The following is an 18,313-nucleotide window of genomic DNA, read 5'->3' on the forward strand; positions in this document are numbered from 1 at the left end:
CTGCCTCTCACATTTGAGTATTTCCTGGTACCTTCAAAGCCGAAAAGAGAATCTCTTGTCCTTGACTCTTTCTTTTGAAGGGTGACGCGGTCCTTAGTGCAGTCACATAGGCGAATATTAGTAGAAAACAATTTCCTCCTACCTACCCTTATTATATATAAATCCATTTGGTGTACCAAATATAGGGTTCACAACTATAAAATCACATGAAGTTTAAGACAGATTTCAACTGGATAATATCTCACCCATCCTCTTCTTCATCCATGATCTATTCCATTATTTGCTCTAAAAAGTGCATACATTCTGTATCTACCCATAAATGAAACACCGTCCCCGGCTAGATTTGTATATCATTTTCGTAATCTTATCTGCATTTAGTTGTTCCGGCAGATCAGATGTATGTTTTGCATCAAAAATATCAGCATTATGCAACTTTACAGATCATGAGAGTCTGAGATTAAGAGGGTAAGCATGATATTCATTGGTCCACGGTATCGTCAATCACGTGCAAATGAGATGAATTAGTCAAATTAACCCTTTTTCGGGTAAAATATTTTAAAATTCAATCATATAGAAATGAGACAGAATTTCTTTGGTTGAACTTTGCAGTAGTACCATAACTCCAGAAAGTATACAAGGCTATAGTCAAAATATTCTTAGGTACACAGTTCATTTGGACTCTCGTCTACACTAATCTACTGCTGTTAATTATGTTTTGAATCCTTTTAATGCGAGTAGTTAAAGAGCCTAGCTATCCCGTTCAAGCGGTTTCTTTACCGTTAGATCACGTTAAAACCCAAATCTAACAGCCTTGAACCCTTTAAGGAAAATGGTAGGGGGTCTTTTCTTGAAAATGGTGGGTCCTTTATTGAATTCGAATCTAACCGTTAATTCGATCTTCTAACGGTAAAGAATTCCGCTTGAGCGGGATAGCATTTGTCGTAGTTAAATAGCTAGGGATCACAAGTACCCTTCTAGAAAGATGATGAGAAAAAGTTTTGCCAAAAATTAGATCCAAGTAGTCATGCTGGTTATGTCAATCGACTCGTACGAAGAATCTGATTCGTCTGAATCTTACTAATTACATATAAAACCTATTTATCATATCCGACTCAAAATTATTAGTAGTAGAATTGTAGAAGGTTTTTCTTTTACTTAAGTTCGGTCAGATAAACTCAATTACCTCTGAATTAATTGTGTAAATCAAGTCGGATATAAGAAAAACGAAATATAACCAATCTGGCATCTGATTCAGTCCGAGTCAGACACCAATACATATTGACTGATACGGAGCATCATCAAACATCATCTCGTAAATTCACAACAATCTTTTATCCGATCAATCTTTTCTTGATTTCAATCGCTTTCGATTTTCAACAATGAATCCTGATTTTGGTTCTTCTGAGGAAGATATGGAGATGGATGAAATCTTGTATGAAGAAGAGGAAGAAATGTATATGGAGATTTTGCGTCAAATGGATGAAGATGCAATTCAAGATAGAAAGAGGCGAAATTTTACGTTGCAATTACAAATAGGGATCATGCCAAAGCCTTTAGAGCCACATGAAGTTATGACTAGAAGATGGACGTGGCGAAATCGACATTTTTACCACCACAAGATGATGCATGATTATTTTAATCATGAATGTGTCTACTCCGATGAGAATTCTCAGCGACGATTCTGCATGGGCTACAACTTGACACAAAGGATTATTGCCAAGCTTTGTTGGGTACAACCTTTATTTAATTATCAGTATGATGCACGACATGTACGAGGCTTTCGTCTCGAACAAAAGGTCATTGCGGCCCTCCGTATATTATGTAACAGGGTACCAGCGTATTCCACAAATGATTACATCCTTATTGGGAAAACAACTGTCTTTGGTTATCTCAAATTGTTTTTTGCATGCTTTTCTTGGACTGTCGGGTTCAAATAACGATCCAAACGTTTTGTATAAGTTACCATTGTTTGAAAATCTTAAGAATGAGATTGTGCCGAACTGTAATTTCACCATCAACGGTCATGACTACACTTAGGGTTATTATCTAGTAGACGGAATCTATCCAGAATAGTCAACTATGGTTCAAGCTTATAGTCAGATAGTTTTTGGACCGACGACTTCGAAGGATAAGAAGTATTTTAACACCCAACAAATGAAATGCAGAAAGGAGGTTGAACGTTCTTTTGGCATACTAAAAAGAAAGTTCTCCATCATAGCTGGGCCCGCACGCTTTTTTGATCTTCAAGAAATGAACAAAATTATGTTGAGTTGCATCATTCTGCATAACATGGTCATCGAAGAAACCAGATGTGACCCAACCTGGACTACTTCCAGATGAAGATTTGAGGCCGAGGCTTGTGGTGTAGCATGGGCATGGCAAGAGAATATAGACTTGCCACCAACATAATTCAAAATCGGGGACTCTATGGAAAACTAAGAGAAGATATAACTAAACACCTTTGGTCTTTAAAAGGAGCAACTAATAGACGATGCGCGGGGGCGAGGCAGAGGCAGGTAGATGTTAATTTTCAATTTAGTGTTGTTTATTTTAATTAATAAAATTGTTTTTTTTTAATTTAATGATTTTTATTTTCATGTAGTAAGAGTAAACTTAAAATTAAAATTAAGGCAATTATATTTAAAGTAATTTTAACTAATTACATTTAAATTAAACTTAACTAGTAAACAAGAATTAAAATCAGTTATCAAGATGATATTCATCTTCGTCTTCTTCTGAGGCATGCTTCTTCGTCTTCTTCCACATTCTCATACTAGCCAGTTTGTTGAGGGACTTGTTGTTCCGCCATATCCATTTGCTTAGTCCATACAACAAGTTGTCGTGCATTCATATTTTAAGTGTCCAAGGAGAGTAGCTTGTTTATCTTAAAATCCATGTATTATTTTTCTCGCGAAAGACGACTTTTTCGAAGTTGCTTTATAGCACTGCGACGGTCCCTGGTTCTATCTGCTTCTATCTACATCTCGAATTCCTTGTGCTCAGTATAGTTTGAACCTCCTTCTAATAATGCTCGTTGGGCTGCGTTTCTCGCTGCTTTTCTATCGTTCTGAACCGTTCCTCTTCTACTCTTGACGCTGATGTTAACGTCTAGATTGGAGTTGTGTTGTTCCTGACTACTTGGAGACCCGGTATATGGAGATCTAGTTCTTCAGGTGAGGAAGCAGGCCCACCATTTTGAAAATCCTACGAGATTGGACCATCTGGAGATCTTGCAGACACTTGATTCAGCAAGTATAGATTAAACTTGTTAAGAACCCTCAGAATGGTGAAACAAGTTTCATGTTGGAAATCAGTTTTGAGGGATCTTTGCCACTCTTCCTGACATCTTCATTCCACATCTGATTCACCTTCACCACTTTTTTTGTCACGCCACATTTGCATGATCAAAGATACATATTCATTAACGGCTGCTAAAATTGCTTGAAAACGATGAGACAACACGTCTGCATCACGACCATGGATGTTACCGGTTTCTTCACAAAATTTTGCTAAAAATCTTTCCATAAAAAGTATTATTTTATTGATAACAACCATTGCTTTGATCTAATGTAAATAATACATAATTTCTGCAAATTGATTCGTCTTCATCCATCGAATACTTTGCACCACGAATTCTAGTGTTTCTTCGTTGTGATTGTGTGTCTGCTATTGTGTTTGTTATTGTGATTGTTGCAATTAGGATGCCATATTTGTTAGAAATGGAATTTATAGATTTTTTTTTCCTGGTAGATTGAGTTGATATAAATAGTTGTGCTTGAAATGAAGGAAAAGTAAGTATTGGGATGGTATGAAATTGTGAAATTTTGAGTTAGAATTGAAGAACGTGTGAGTTTTAAGTTTGAAGATGAACTGAACTTATAGGAAAAGGAATAAGACCCGTTGGATGACGAGATTGGAAAGTAGACGCTGACGGTCTTAGATCACACGCTGGAGGATTCACTAGAACCGCTTGTAGGAAAATCTCCAGTGTTCCTTGTTCCGTCGCGCGGTTTTTTTCAAGCGCGCGCCTAATTTATGGCTGCAATCAACGAACCCTAAATCTTATTGGTTTGCCCATCCATTTTTGAAATTTGCTGAGTCCACGGTGGGAGCAAAATGAATAAAATTTTTCTAAGAACGGCTCTAATGGCCATGAAAACTCTTTTCTAGTGTCCCCAGCCACAGAGAACGCAAAGCCAAAAAAGAATCTCTTGTCCCTCACTCTTTTTTCGAAGGGTGACGTCCTTAGTGAAGTCACTCAGGCGAGTATTAGTAGAAAACAATTTCCACCTACCTACCCTTATTTATATACTAATAATCCATTTGGTGTACCAAATATGGGGTTCACAACTATAAAATCACATGAAGTTTTAAGACAGATCCCAACTGAATAATATCTCACTTATCCTCTTCTTCATCCATCATCTATTCTATTATTGCACTGAAAAGTGCATACACTCTGTATATCTACCCGACCATATTTATTATAGATGAATCAGCAGCCGGAAACACCGCCCCTTATTTATTTTATTTTTTTTTGATTTGTACAGGAAACATCCTTATTGGATTTGTACACTATAATTCCTTGTACAACGCCAAAATCTCTCGAGATAAATTCTGTGACACACAGTCCTAATAGAAGCCCACTGGGGCCTCCGGAGTTATATTTTCAGAGATTTTTACCGGAAAATTCTCAAGGTATACGTAGGATCGTTGATTTGTACATCATTATTATAATTTTAATTGCATTTAGTTGTTTTGTTGGATACGGATTTTGCAGCGAAAATATCAGCATCCTACAACTTTACGATTTTTTGATCGCTATTTCTTTCTCTCTCTTCTTTCACCCTTTCTCAAAAGACTAGAGAAAACTCATCATCTTCTTCTTTCTTTGCTCAGATCTAGTCCAAAAAGGACTAGATCTGAGCAAAGATTGATTGTTTTTAAGAGTTATTTAGCTATTTTGAATAAATTTCTTCGCTATTAGAGCGATTTTTTTCTTCGCCATTAGGGCGATTATTCTCTTCGTTATTAGGGCGATTTTGTCTGCACTTTTGATAGTGTTTCATTTTATAGATTTGTTTGTGATTTGGTTTGTTGGATACAAGTACATCATCGATTTGACGGAGGCAAGATCAAATTATTCTTCAATAGAATAATAAATCTAGGGTTCCCGGGGTTCTCGCTACGCATGAGTTTTTGGGCAAATCACTCCTCTCTCATAAGAGTATCTCTTTTCAAGAAGAAAATCAATCAAACTGGTAGAACTATGATTTTGAATACCATTTCTTATCGAATCTCTACATACAAGATTTGGGTGCTACCGTTGTGGATCACTTTTTCTTTTCGCAATTTATTATCATTTTGTATTTATCATTGTATTTGTTTCATGTTTATGTTGTACTTGTTTTTTCGTAAAAACCGTCACACGTAAACATTTCTTGTTTGGAATGAAATACTAATGATTTGATTATCAAAAAGAAAATAAATACAACTTTACGATTTTACCAGTGAACTGCAGGATGAATAATAAGATAGCAGTCACTCTGGACTAAGATTGCAAGCCTGATATTCATTGGTCCACGGCATCGTCAATCACGTGCAAATGAGATGAATTAGTCAAATGAACCTATTTTGGGGGTAAAATATTTTAAAATTCAAATAATGAGACAGGATTTCTTTGGTTGAACTTTGCAGTGGTACCATAACTCCAAAAAGTATACAAGGCAGTTCATTTGGACTCTAGTCTACACTAATCTACTGCTGTTAATTATGTTTTGATTCCTTTTAATAGGAGTAGTTAATTAGATAGGGATCACAAGCAGCCTTCTAGAGAAATGATACCAAAAAGTTTTGCCAAAATTCACTCCGAAGTGGTCGTCGGATCAACTGACTCGTCTGAATCTCACTCGTTTATTATATAAGTAATTGACTCAAAATTAATAATCGTAAGATTGTAGAAATTTTCTTTTTTACTTCGCTTCGGTCAGACAAACTCCATTACATCCGAGTCAATTGTATGAGTCAAGTCAGACATTAGAAAACTGAAATATAACCAATCTGGCATTCGATTCAGTTCGAGTCAGACACCATTACGTATCGACTGGTATAGAAACCATGCATCATCAAGTGGCACTTGTACACCTCTTATACGGTTGAATTTCGGAGACCTAAGTTTCTTCCCCTCATCACATACGTGCCATGTACCCCTATAAAAGAACCAAAAAAGTGACAAAACTTTTCTTCAAGCTCTCACTAGTCATGGCTAGTAAATCCATAGCCATTCATTACCAAACCAACATTTGTAAAAATCATCCAATGGTCACAATCCCAAAGAGTAACACTCACGTACAAAATCCAACGATCAAGAATGACTTCCACAAAACAGGTGGCAAAAGACTTTTCTTTGGTCTTCATTTCAGCCGCCTCTTTGAATTGGTCAAAAACACAAGGTTTTGACTTTCCACGGTCAGATTTCCTTCTTCCTCCCTCTTTCCAAGAAAATACACTCTTAAAAGTCATCATTAGAAAACAGAGTTAATAAAGAAACGGAGTAAACCTCCTTCCTCTGTTTTTTCTTCTTCTCCTCCTCTCTTATATCTTACAAACTATTCTCATCTTCAAAGTTATTAATAATCATAATAGTTCTTATAATTAAACTCCAAATTTGATGACTTCTTCAGGTGGGGGAGGGAGGAGTAGTGGTTTAGATACAACAACAACTTCTTCAATTGAATATCCAAATTTCTCATTTTCAACTTCAAATTCAAATTCAACAAATCACCAATTCATGAATTCTTCTTCCTTTTCTGATCTTCTTGCTACTAATAACTACACCACTGACAGTACTTTTAGTAATAGAGGGAGTGGTGGGTATGCTGATAGAATTGGTAGTGGTGGTGGTGGTGGTGTACCAAAGTTCAAGTCAACACCACCCCCTAGTTTGCCAATATCACCACCTTCATTAGCTGTTTCTCCTTCTTCTTACTTTTCTATCCCTCCTGGTCTTAGTCCTGCTGAACTTCTTGATTCCCCTGTTCTTCTCTCTTCCTCCAATGTAAGTCTGTTTTTCCAATCCTAAACTCTGATTTCAAATTAATGAGTTCTCTGTTTGGGAATTTGGTTTGATTTTTTGATGATTATATTGATTGATGAATGAATTGAAATTCGTGGGTTTTGCTTTTAATCAGTTTTATTGATTGATTTTTATGTGTTTGCAGATTCTTCCATCTCCAACTACAGGATCATTTCCTGCACATAATCCTTCATTCAATTGGAGAAGTAATTCTCAACAGAGTAATAATATCAACACAATCAGGCAAGAAACAGAGAGAAGAAAGACAAATAACTACTCAATAGTAACATCATCATCTTCATTACCATCATCAAATGATTTCTCATTTCAAACACAATCATGGAATTCAAATTCAATATCATCTGATAATCATAATCACAGAAACATTGTGAAATCAGAATTTCCACCACCATTATTACAAGGCTTCTCATCATTACCATCCGATCATCAATTCTCATCATCATCATCAACAACAACTCAACAAATACTACCTACAATTCATCATCAAACACTAAGAGAGAAGAGAAGATCAGAAGATGGATATAACTGGAGAAAATACGGTCAAAAACAAGTCAAAGGAAGTGAAAATCCAAGGAGTTATTATAAGTGTACATTTCCAAATTGTCCAACTAAGAAAAAAGTTGAAAGATCATTAGAAGGACAGATTACTGAGATTGTTTATAAAGGTAGTCATAATCATCCTAAACCTACTTCAACTCGAAGATCATCATCGTCTTCGTTACAATCATCAACCTCATTACCCTCATCTCATCAACAACAACCTCCATTATCATCATCTTCTTCGATTGTTGTTTCTGCACTTGCTATTTCATCAGACAACAATCATGGTGGTAATTCTAGTTCACAAATGGAGCTTGTTACAACACCAGAAAACTCTTCTAATAATTCAATTGGAGATGAAGTCGATTTCGATCACTCATCTGATCATAAGAGTAAATCAAATGGAGATGATTTCGATGATCATCATGACCAAGAACCTGAAGCCAAAAGATGGTTAGTAGTACTGTGCAATCAAATTTATTTATGCTCATATATAGCTAGCTGGTTTGTTCATGTGTTCGTGTAAATAGTTCTGATTTGGCTCCATTGTTGACTGCAGGAAAAGGGAGAGTGAAAATGAAGGTGAAGGAATCTCAGCTCCGCCTGCAGGGAGTAGAACAGTGAGAGAACCCAGAGTTGTAGTCCAAACAACAAGTGATATTGATATTCTGGATGATGGATATAGGTGGAGGAAGTATGGACAGAAAGTTGTCAAAGGAAATCCTAATCCAAGGTACAATTTTCAGTTTGAAAATACAACGAGGGCGTTGCGCCCCAATGCCTCTGATCATTCGATCATGGTTCATGCATTTGTAGTTTAATCATTAGTACTGATTGAGCTTTTTGTTTAATGGAATTTGCAGGAGTTATTACAAGTGCACAAGCAATGGATGTCCAGTGCGAAAGCACATTGAGAGAGCATCGCATGATCTTCGAGCAGTGATAACTACTTATGAAGGCAAGCACAACCACGACGTCCCTGCAGCTCGTGGTAGTGGTATGCATAGGCAGCAACAATCCGCTGCTGCCACTACAACAATGGGCTCGTCCCATAACAATGGATCATCAGTTGTAAGGCCTTATACTACATCTTTGGTGAATAATGTCAACAATAATAATAACAATCATAGTTATCGAAATGATAATCAAGGGGGACAAGCACCTTTTACCCTCGAGATGTTACAAACTAGTCCTGGGAGTTTTGGATTCTCTGGTTTCTCCATGAATACCAATAACTCTTTCCGGAATAATCAACAGCAACAACAACAACAACAGGGTTTTTTCTCAAAGACGAAAGATGAACCAAGAGATGATATGTTTCTTGAGTCATTGTTATTCTGAAACGCATTCTTTATACAATGTGAGAGATTGTAATATATATATATATATATATATATATTTAAACAAAAAAGACAGTCATTTAATTTGTTGTAATTGAGATAGTTTATGTATTTGTAAATTTCTCAGTGATATATTGATAACAGCGTGTAGTTATAGAGATATTTGAGATTTGTTTATCTGTTTTTGAGGCCTAGCTCCAGGCCTTTCTATGTACACTCTTTTGACATTATGATACACATAATTCAATTTGTTTTCCATTTTTATGACAATAAATGTTAAAAATTATTCATGTTTATTTTGTTTCGCCTCTTCAAACTAAGATGTGGAGAAGGGTTTTTCTTTTTCTTTTCGGAAATCAGTAAAGAATTTAGCACAGAAGTTTCGAACTCAGATCATTATTATTATCATCCAACAATTTTACCACTGTGCAGAATATATTGTTGGACTTATAAAACGAAACACCAATTTTAAAGCTTAAACCTAAGACGAAGACAATCGACTAAATAAGGTGCCTAAATAAATCGAGTACCAACACTCAAGAATCGAATGTTCTTTCGTATATCTAAGTAGGTGAATTTGGGGGCATTATAAAAAACTTGTTTGTTGCTATGGTGAAGAAGATTTCAGAACAAGATAAGACATGACACGCGCTTGCTTTGGAAGAAAGTAAACTGATTTTTGATAATCCTGGATAGATTAGTTTGTTTGTGATTTAATTATGATTAAATAATAGTATAATTAATGCTTCAAGCCAACAAGAAACAGAAAGATCTTAATTTTTTCAACTCTATTTTTCTATTATTGTTGTTTTGTGCATTATATCTAGTTTTTATCGTTTTAATCAAGGAATATTTGAGGAAGTCAAAGAACTTGGGCGCCTTTGTTCTTTTCTCTGTGTGTCTGTGTGGCAAGATTAACACCCAAAAATCCGAAACCATTTTGGATGAAGGTATTTTGGAGTTAATTTTCTTGATAAAACTGGGTAGCCTATGAAACCGTGAGCATGATGGAACCAGTTATGTGGGTCTATTGCATGTTGTATAGGGGCAATTTTCACATATTTAATTAATTTTATGTTACAAAGTATCGCGTTGTTGTCCATGACTCAGTGGCGACGTGATGTATTGTCGATGTCAGATATCAAAATATTTGAAGCATCATTTATATTTGATCTTTGAAATATTTATATACTCCCTCCGTTCTTTTTTAATATGTCATTTTTATTTTTAGGGAAATATAAGAAAATTAAGAGAATTAATCATTGAAAGTGGTCCTCATGACACTTGTCAATAAAAGAAGTGAAGTGAAATGGTCTCCGTGACACTTGTTAGCAAAAGAAGTAAAGTGAAGTGGTCCACATGACACTTGTCACCAAAAAAAGTTAAGAGAAAAATGGTCCCAAAAAATTAAAGTAACATTTGACTTTCCCAATTAAGAAACTGACCTATTTTTTTGAAACTTTTATTTATAGAAACCGGCCTATTAAAAAAGAACGGAGGGAATATATATATATATATTTTTTTTTTGAAAACAAAATATTTATATATTGAATGTAACATTAGTGCTAGTATAGAATAGAAGAGATAAAATTAGGGGACGAGAAGTTTAAGCTTGGGTTCTAGAACATTTATGCAAGGATGGGAGTCGTCGCTTCGTTCGGACATAATTGTTGTGTCTTGGGAGAATTAAAACATCCAATTCTAGAGTCTCGGGTAGATGCCTCTTAGTATATTTTAGTTTTAAGATAAGAGTGAGATTTATTCTGACAACGAACAAATATTTTAATAAGCATTCATGATACTTTTATTGACATTATAACGCGCATCATAAAAAAATTCGGTAAATGTTTTAAATTTTTTTAGTTAGATATTATATATTTTTTGTCTCCATAAATCACAGAAACACTTTATAAATATCATTTTTTTTGTCTCTATAAACCGGTGTTTGAAATCATTGAAATCGAGTTTATCAGTCCAGTTTTGGTTGAGTTAGCAAAATCCGAACACCGTACCATATACGACCTTACTAATTGATCATAGAATTTAAAACAAATAGACAAGTGAAGTGTACAAACAAAAGCAATCGACTTAGTTTTCTTTTTTAATAAGAAGATTTAAGTAATCAATTAAAAGTTATTACAAGGAAGTGAAAAACAATTCATTGAATTGACTTAGTTTTCATGCACTATCCAGAGGTACGGCAGAATGGAAATTTCCTGCAGTGGGTAAACTTTATGCAAATGGTGAATTAATACCTAAAGCAGCAGAAAGGGATTCCAGAACTGCTTGGACTCATCTCAGATCAATAGAGGGTAATTGGCGATTTGTACTCATTGGTTTAGAACTCAACATCTACGCCATTAGGTTTGAGAATGAGGGTGATCAGAATTCTATCCTTTACGGAACAATCTGGAACTTCTATAACAACTTAGTGGTGCTTCGAAAATGGACTACATCAACGAGCTACAGAGATTTGGACTTCTCTTCTCAGATATTTTGGATGGAATTCAAATGATTTCTTCCTGAATTTTTGAATAAAGAGATGATGCGATTATTTGCAGAAATTGTTGGCCAAGTTCTGTATATTGAGGTACCCAGATCTGGAACCAAATTCTGCATACTGGTTGAAATCTCTCTAACAACTCCACATCTTACTGGAATACATACAACATGTGGGGATGGAGTGGCTCATTGGATAGGCTTCTTTTATGAAGGTCAACCTCGCAACATATGCCCGAATTGTATGGTGATTGATCATGAGTCGAATTTATGTTCGGACCGTACCAAATTAAATATGAAAGTCACCTATGAAATTCAACGGTTATGTCAACATCATCATCATCAGCGACGCGATCATCATCAGCGACGCGACATGCTTCGTCCCTTACGTACTCGAGTTGCTCCATCTCCTCTAGACAGAAGGCAATTATCATATTTCACGGCAATGGCCACACCTTCACATATCAATGTACATATAGTACCTTTACATCAATGATTTGGGACTTTTAGAGTGACTGGAAGTTCAAGCTCATTTCAGAGAAAGCGCACTAAAACTCACACAGGTGGTGTGGAAACTGATGAGATACCTAACATGGATGATACCGTTGAAACTCCACAGACGGCTTTGTGTGACCTAGATTTACAAGCCAATAATGCCAATGTTCTCACCACTTCTTTACGACATGTGATACTTGTCTATTTTGTTTCTTTACATACTTGCTTAGTTAGTATTACAAGCTCTTTCTATCTCTTTTTCAACTCTTCTGTTTACATGAAGGATTTTTCATGGAATTGTCAAGTTTGCGGTAAACCTGCAACTAGAGACTATTTAAAAAAATGTCTTCAAAAACATAACCCGGGAATTGTTGTTAGAGTACTGCTTGGTCGAACTCGCAATCGTTTCTATCTTAAGCTTGTTTGTTAAGTTTAGTTGCCAAAACTATAAGTCTTGATTTCTAGTCTACTTATAGCTAATTCTCGGATTAGGATAGAAAGTGTAGTTGAGCATTAGACTTCACGGTGTTCATCGATTGAAGACGAAGAACTACTAAGATGAGCTTGTGGACTTCATCAACAAAAGGTATGTGGAGACTTGAACTCATCTATCATTCAAAAGTTTATCTACTTTATCTCCTATTTGAGACAAAAGTCGTATAGCTATATAGACTTCAATTATACACATTTGATATTTCGAGCTGAGTTTCACTCGCTTACTTATTACTCGAAATATGTGTTGGTAAGCTTTTGTTTTAACCAAGTTCATCTTATATTCTTGACGAAAGTCAAAAGATGATCATGTGAAAATCGCCTTGTAACATCTTACATGATTTGTGTGAGACAGTCATTTGATGTAGACTCGGAATGTTTTGTATTGATTGTGCGATCACTTGAAAATTGCTCTGAAGCTAATAGTTTGTGTGAGAAGCTATTGTTATCTTCTAAGAATGTTTAAATGATTAAAATGGGAGTTTAGAACAAATAACCATGATTGGTTAAAGCGTACTATGCGTACTTGCATATATGTAGTCCAAGTCCGGGAACCATACTATGGATACCCGTACGCGTATTGGTTGGTTAGTGAAAGTCCGAGAACTTAGTATGCATACCGGTATGCGTACTGGCGTGAGGTTCAAGTCCCGAAAATTCAACTAAGTTTGGAGGTATGCGTATCCGTTCGCATACTGGAGAACCCGAACTTAGTCCGGCCACTTAGGTATACGTACCTGTTTGCATAATTGAGTAGGTTATGTTCTAAAATCGGTTTGTTCACGAACTAATACATTTATATAATAAGGAATGCAATCTTTTGCAAACCGCGGTTATAATGTTCATGAATTTATTCAAGTGAATCAAAATCGATTTTGCTTCAATTGTGTCTTTTATACTTCTATGAGAATATAAACAACTGAAGAACTTTAGAACTAGTTTCATTTGAGTCATTTGAACGAGTTATGGTTAAGATGAATATGGTTGATATGAAAGTGTTCATATGGATAACTTTGTTAACTATTGTTGAGCCAATAAAGGTGCACACGTTTAGGTACATTTACTCATATCTAAATGAAGTCACTTTTCATTTGTGTGTAACAAGCTAAGTTCGATCTAACAGTTGAAAGATATTAGCTTGAGTCTAATCAGGTTTTCATCTAGCGGTGAATATTGAATACTTTGTTACCAAGGTAGCATTGATTGCAAACCATGACTTGAATACTATATAAGGGAGACTCTAGCAACTGGGAAAACTAATTCCCACACCTACTGTGTGATACTAGTTGCGACTAGAGTCGATTCTCCTTTAACCTTAGTTTTTTTCCAAAACCCTGTAGGTTAACGACTTGAAGACTTCATTGGGGTTATGAAGCCAAACCCAAATATTTTTTCTGTAGTTGCGTGTTATGATCTTGCTATTTTCTATCGTGATTGAGTACTATCTTCTCTAAGATTTGCTCGAGCTTTAATCTCCGATAGGCAAGATAAAAAGTAGTCACAAACATCTTCGTCTCATCGTTTGTGAATATCTTGTTTCGCTACCATACGATTAAGATTATTGTAAGGTGATTGATATTTCTAGGTTGTTCTTCGGGAATATAAGTCCGGTATATCAATTGGTTCTTGTTCACCAGAAAGACGGAACAAAACTCATGGGTATTTCTGTGGGAGACAGGTAGATTTATCTATTCAATAGACTTTTTTGTATGAGACATATTGGTTTATAAAATATACGACTTTGGGTCGTAGCAACTCTTAGTTGTTGGTGAGATCAGCTAAGGGAATCAACTGCGCAGAGTCCTGCTGGTATTCAAAGGCGTAAGGAACGCGATTGTACCTTGATCAGTGTGAGATTGGTTAGGGCTCAACTATATTCCAGTCTGAAGTTAACTTGGAGTAGGCTAGTGTCTGTAGCGGATTAATACAATGTAGTGTTCAAATCTGGACTAGGTCCCTGGGTTTTTCTGCGTTTGCGGTTTCCTCATTAACAAAAATTTTGGTGTCTGTGTTATTCCTTTTCCGCATTATATTTGTTTATATAATTGAAATATCATAGTTTGTGCATAAATTCAATCAATTGTGAATCCAACCTTTTGTTGTTGATTATATTGATTGACACTTGGATATTGGTTTTTGATACCGTCCAAGTTATTTCTCATATTCAATCGGTCTCGTAAATTACTGTTTGTTTGATTGCGGATTGAATTGAGAAATAGAGATATAACTCTAGGATATATTTTTCTTAAGATTGAGTATGAATGTCTATTTAATTCTCTTCAATGTTTATTGGAGTTAATTATCTCATACAGATTGCTAAGCGAAATATTGGGTGTGGTTGTTAGACCCCTGCTTTTTCAATTGTTTTTTTATTTGAGACCAAAACCCATACGCGTAAAATGAATACTTACCTTCTCCACACCAATTATCCTAATTACTGGTGTATTTTATCTGTTGGTCTCTCTGGTGGGATTGCTCTTGCCTGGAAAGATGATTTTTATTTTGAAATTATGCATGCTACAAGACATATAGTTAATATTATTGTTAAATTTTGGCCTAGCAATCAAGAGTGGTTACTTACATGCATGTATGTATCTCACAACATGATACAAAACGTTCTCAATGGCAGTACTTGGTTGAGATGAGCTCACATGTACATATCCGCTGGGTACTCCTAGGTGATATAAATTTTACATTACATGATTAAGAAACCACTAGCCTCCATGTACACTAGTGGAAAATGGAAGTTAAACCACTGCCAGTACAAGTGGGAATATCGCTAAAAACGACTGTGTCCATCAGCTGTATTTTAGAAGTGGTTTTTTCCGAAACTACTGTTTCTCACATACGTTTAATTCTTTAGAAGAACCACTTCTTTCAACAGTCACCCGATATCTCTGGTAGAAACAGTAGTTATTTTGATTATAATTTACAAAAAAAAGTTATTTGATTCAGCTGATTCACCTGAATCTAGAGCTAGAATCAAACATGGTGGGAAAAAAAAACTGAAACTGAAACTGAAATTAAAAGAAGATAATATTAATAACTAAACTCATTTTACAATTTCAACAAATTACAATCACTCAAGTCTAATACTAAACATGGAATCCATTTTACAACTCAAAAAAATTACAAAATGATGAACCACCACTGCATCGACAGACCACCACCCCATTATCTGACATACTAGCTCAATTCAGGTGCAAGATGCTTCCATAAGATATCTTTTTTGTTCTCGATATCTTGTTAACATGTATTTACCAATTTTGACAATATACTTTCTGTTCAACTGGTTTCTAGAGAATAAGAAAAACAAAAATTTAACTGATGACGTAGGTCAACAAAAACAGCTAAATAAACAAGAATTAAGAAAAAAAAAATACAAACTATGTTACCTGATTTTCAATTTCAACATCCAAATTGTCAGAAGAACAATGTAGACCTCCAAATGATGTGGTTCTTTATCCCAATTATGGTAAGAGTGTACATACGCAATGCGTTTGTTATTTGCAACACCTACACATAGTTTAAAATATGATAAGTAATAATTTTAACATGAATCCACTAAGGCTAACTCTTAAACATCAGTGTTCGTAAACAGTAAATGTCTTCATGAAGAAAACTAAAAAAAAAAAATAAGTATGAAATGATCTTAAAAATTATTTTCAGAAGAAGTTCCAATAATGTAGACAATGATGTCGAAAAAATTGCAGTTGGAGGGCTTTACTTGCGGGAAAATATCCAGAAAATGTTTTTGCATATCCATAAGTTCCATTTTCTCTTTGTAAATGAAAGTACGTATAGAGAATAAATTCAATCCTCTGTTCAATACCTTTATACAAAAAAGTGAAGTGGACAGATCAACTCAGCCAAGCAGTAAAGAAAACGGCATACTTACTGATTAAGTGAAGGAGAATAACATCTAAGAACAAATTTGAACCTCCGTATAGACATAGAAAGTAAAGATCAAAGCAAAGATTGCTAAACTTCGTTAACAGCTACATATGATACATGATGGACATCCTAGTTCCAGAAGGGTTATTTCAGTTCATCAAAGTATATCAACATCTAAAAGCTTTTGTATGTACATTTTTCCTCCAGATCTTATAAGTTGACGGAGCCAGAATTTTTGGTTGGGTGGGGCCCTGTGGAAAAAGCTTGCACCTTGATTAATCTTGCTCCTATGTAGTCATAGCCGATTGTATAATCTAGTGTGGGAGCGTCATCATTTCTGCTAACCTTTTTTTTATAATCGAATCTTATATGGCTAATAACATAAAAGTCGCTTTAAAATTAAAAGATATTAAACAAACAAGTAGCAACCACTAGTAATTTTGAAAGGAACATTGTTCATCAAATCAAATTATTATAAAACGTAAACAAAAAAAAAGTTGGATAAAAACCACATACCAAGGGAGGAAGTAGCCTAGTAGAGTAAAAGTAGGAACACAAATTTAGTTGGTTTGCGAGTGATTCTCATGATTGCTTTTATCGGATGACGAAAAGAAAATGTCTCACACGTTACAAACAACTAAACCTCTCGGTATCAATTGTGTTTTTAAGGAAATTTAGGTGGTGCCAGGGCCTCACCCACCCTACTAGCAGCTCCGTCCCTGTTATAACACTAATATGTTATTCAAAAAAGTTCTCAAGGGTCAACGATTCAACAGTTAGTGAAAATTTAAACTCAAAACTAGTCACATTAACAGAACAACAACAAACTAGTACACTCTAAACTAGTCATATCACAATGACTCAGACACCCGATCTTAAACCAGGGATTTAAACTTTTTTCCATGATATCAACCATTTCAGTGATATCACTTATACAAGATGACTCCATTAATTTCAAGTTTGGTGACAAAATTGTATCAGGCAAATATATCAACCAAGTTGTTGTACCTTATCTTTCTCTGTCCTAGTGTAGAGTTATAAAAATAAATGCAAAAACAGGGGTGATTTTATGCGAGTTACAGTTAGTATATAAATGATAAAGTCGACTTTCCAGACTCCGTTGAGGTGTATATAGACTAAATTACGGAAGCACATAATTAATAAGACGGAAAAATTGAAAAACTTACATTGCAGAGGAGAGCAAATGTGTTTCTTTCCCAGGATTCCAATGGCTTGTGGTTTACGAGGCTCGTGAGATCATTATTCATCATGGCGGAAATACACTGATATAGAGAGTTTCTCTACAACTAAACCAATCTGTGCAACGGAACCAAGGTGACTGAGAAGCTTTGTCGTTGATGTCCCATCATCTTCAAACATAACCTTCAAGAAGCTCAACATTTCTTTATCATCCTCAGATCTGTTCAAGGACGTAAAGTAAACATCATTTTTATGTAATTAACTGCTGGAAATTAAAACCACTATTACATACTTTATAAGCTTGACATAGAGTTTTACCAAACAACTGAGTTCGGTAACTTAATGGTTTTTTCTTCATCTTGAGTTGCAGCTTCAAGTTCAGTGGGAACTAATCAAGTAAGAAAGATTATTAAGAGTAATATGAGTAAAGTGAATAAGATAAAGGGTCTGACATAGGTTTTTACCTGTAAATGTACGACGTAGGTTTTTACCTGCAAATGCACAAGATAGTTTATTTGACAGGTAGTGTACAGAACATATTCATTGTATATATCTCCAGTACATATCCACCCACCCATACTACTATGAATCTTTGTCTCCGCCTCCACCATCTCCGGTACCATCTCTATATCCACTACTACAAAATTGACTACATCACCATCTCATACACCTTACATACTACTACAAAGACACTACCTCTGCCATCTCGGATACCATCCTTTTCAACTACAAGTCACCGCCAACACCTTCACCAGTA

The 18,313-nt window shown here is 35.3% G+C and overlaps 1 protein-coding gene across 1 annotated transcript; it reads left to right on the top strand.

Annotated features, from left to right (window-relative positions):
* The first annotated feature begins 6,542 nt into the window (after positions 1-6,542).
* Positions 6,543-9,234, top strand: LOC113329236 (probable WRKY transcription factor 33). Its single transcript, XM_026576196.1, has 4 exons — positions 6,543-7,057; positions 7,221-8,089; positions 8,196-8,369; positions 8,500-9,234. The coding sequence occupies exons 1-4, from the start codon at positions 6,671-6,673 to the stop codon at positions 8,975-8,977; spliced, it is 1,908 nt and encodes a 635-aa protein (XP_026431981.1). The 5' UTR covers positions 6,543-6,670; the 3' UTR covers positions 8,978-9,234.
* Positions 9,235-18,313: the final 9,079 nt, after the last annotated feature.

This window comes from Papaver somniferum, unplaced genomic scaffold (genome assembly GCF_003573695.1).
Source record: "Papaver somniferum cultivar HN1 unplaced genomic scaffold, ASM357369v1 unplaced-scaffold_115, whole genome shotgun sequence".
Taxonomy (NCBI): Eukaryota; Viridiplantae; Streptophyta; class Magnoliopsida; order Ranunculales; family Papaveraceae; genus Papaver; species Papaver somniferum.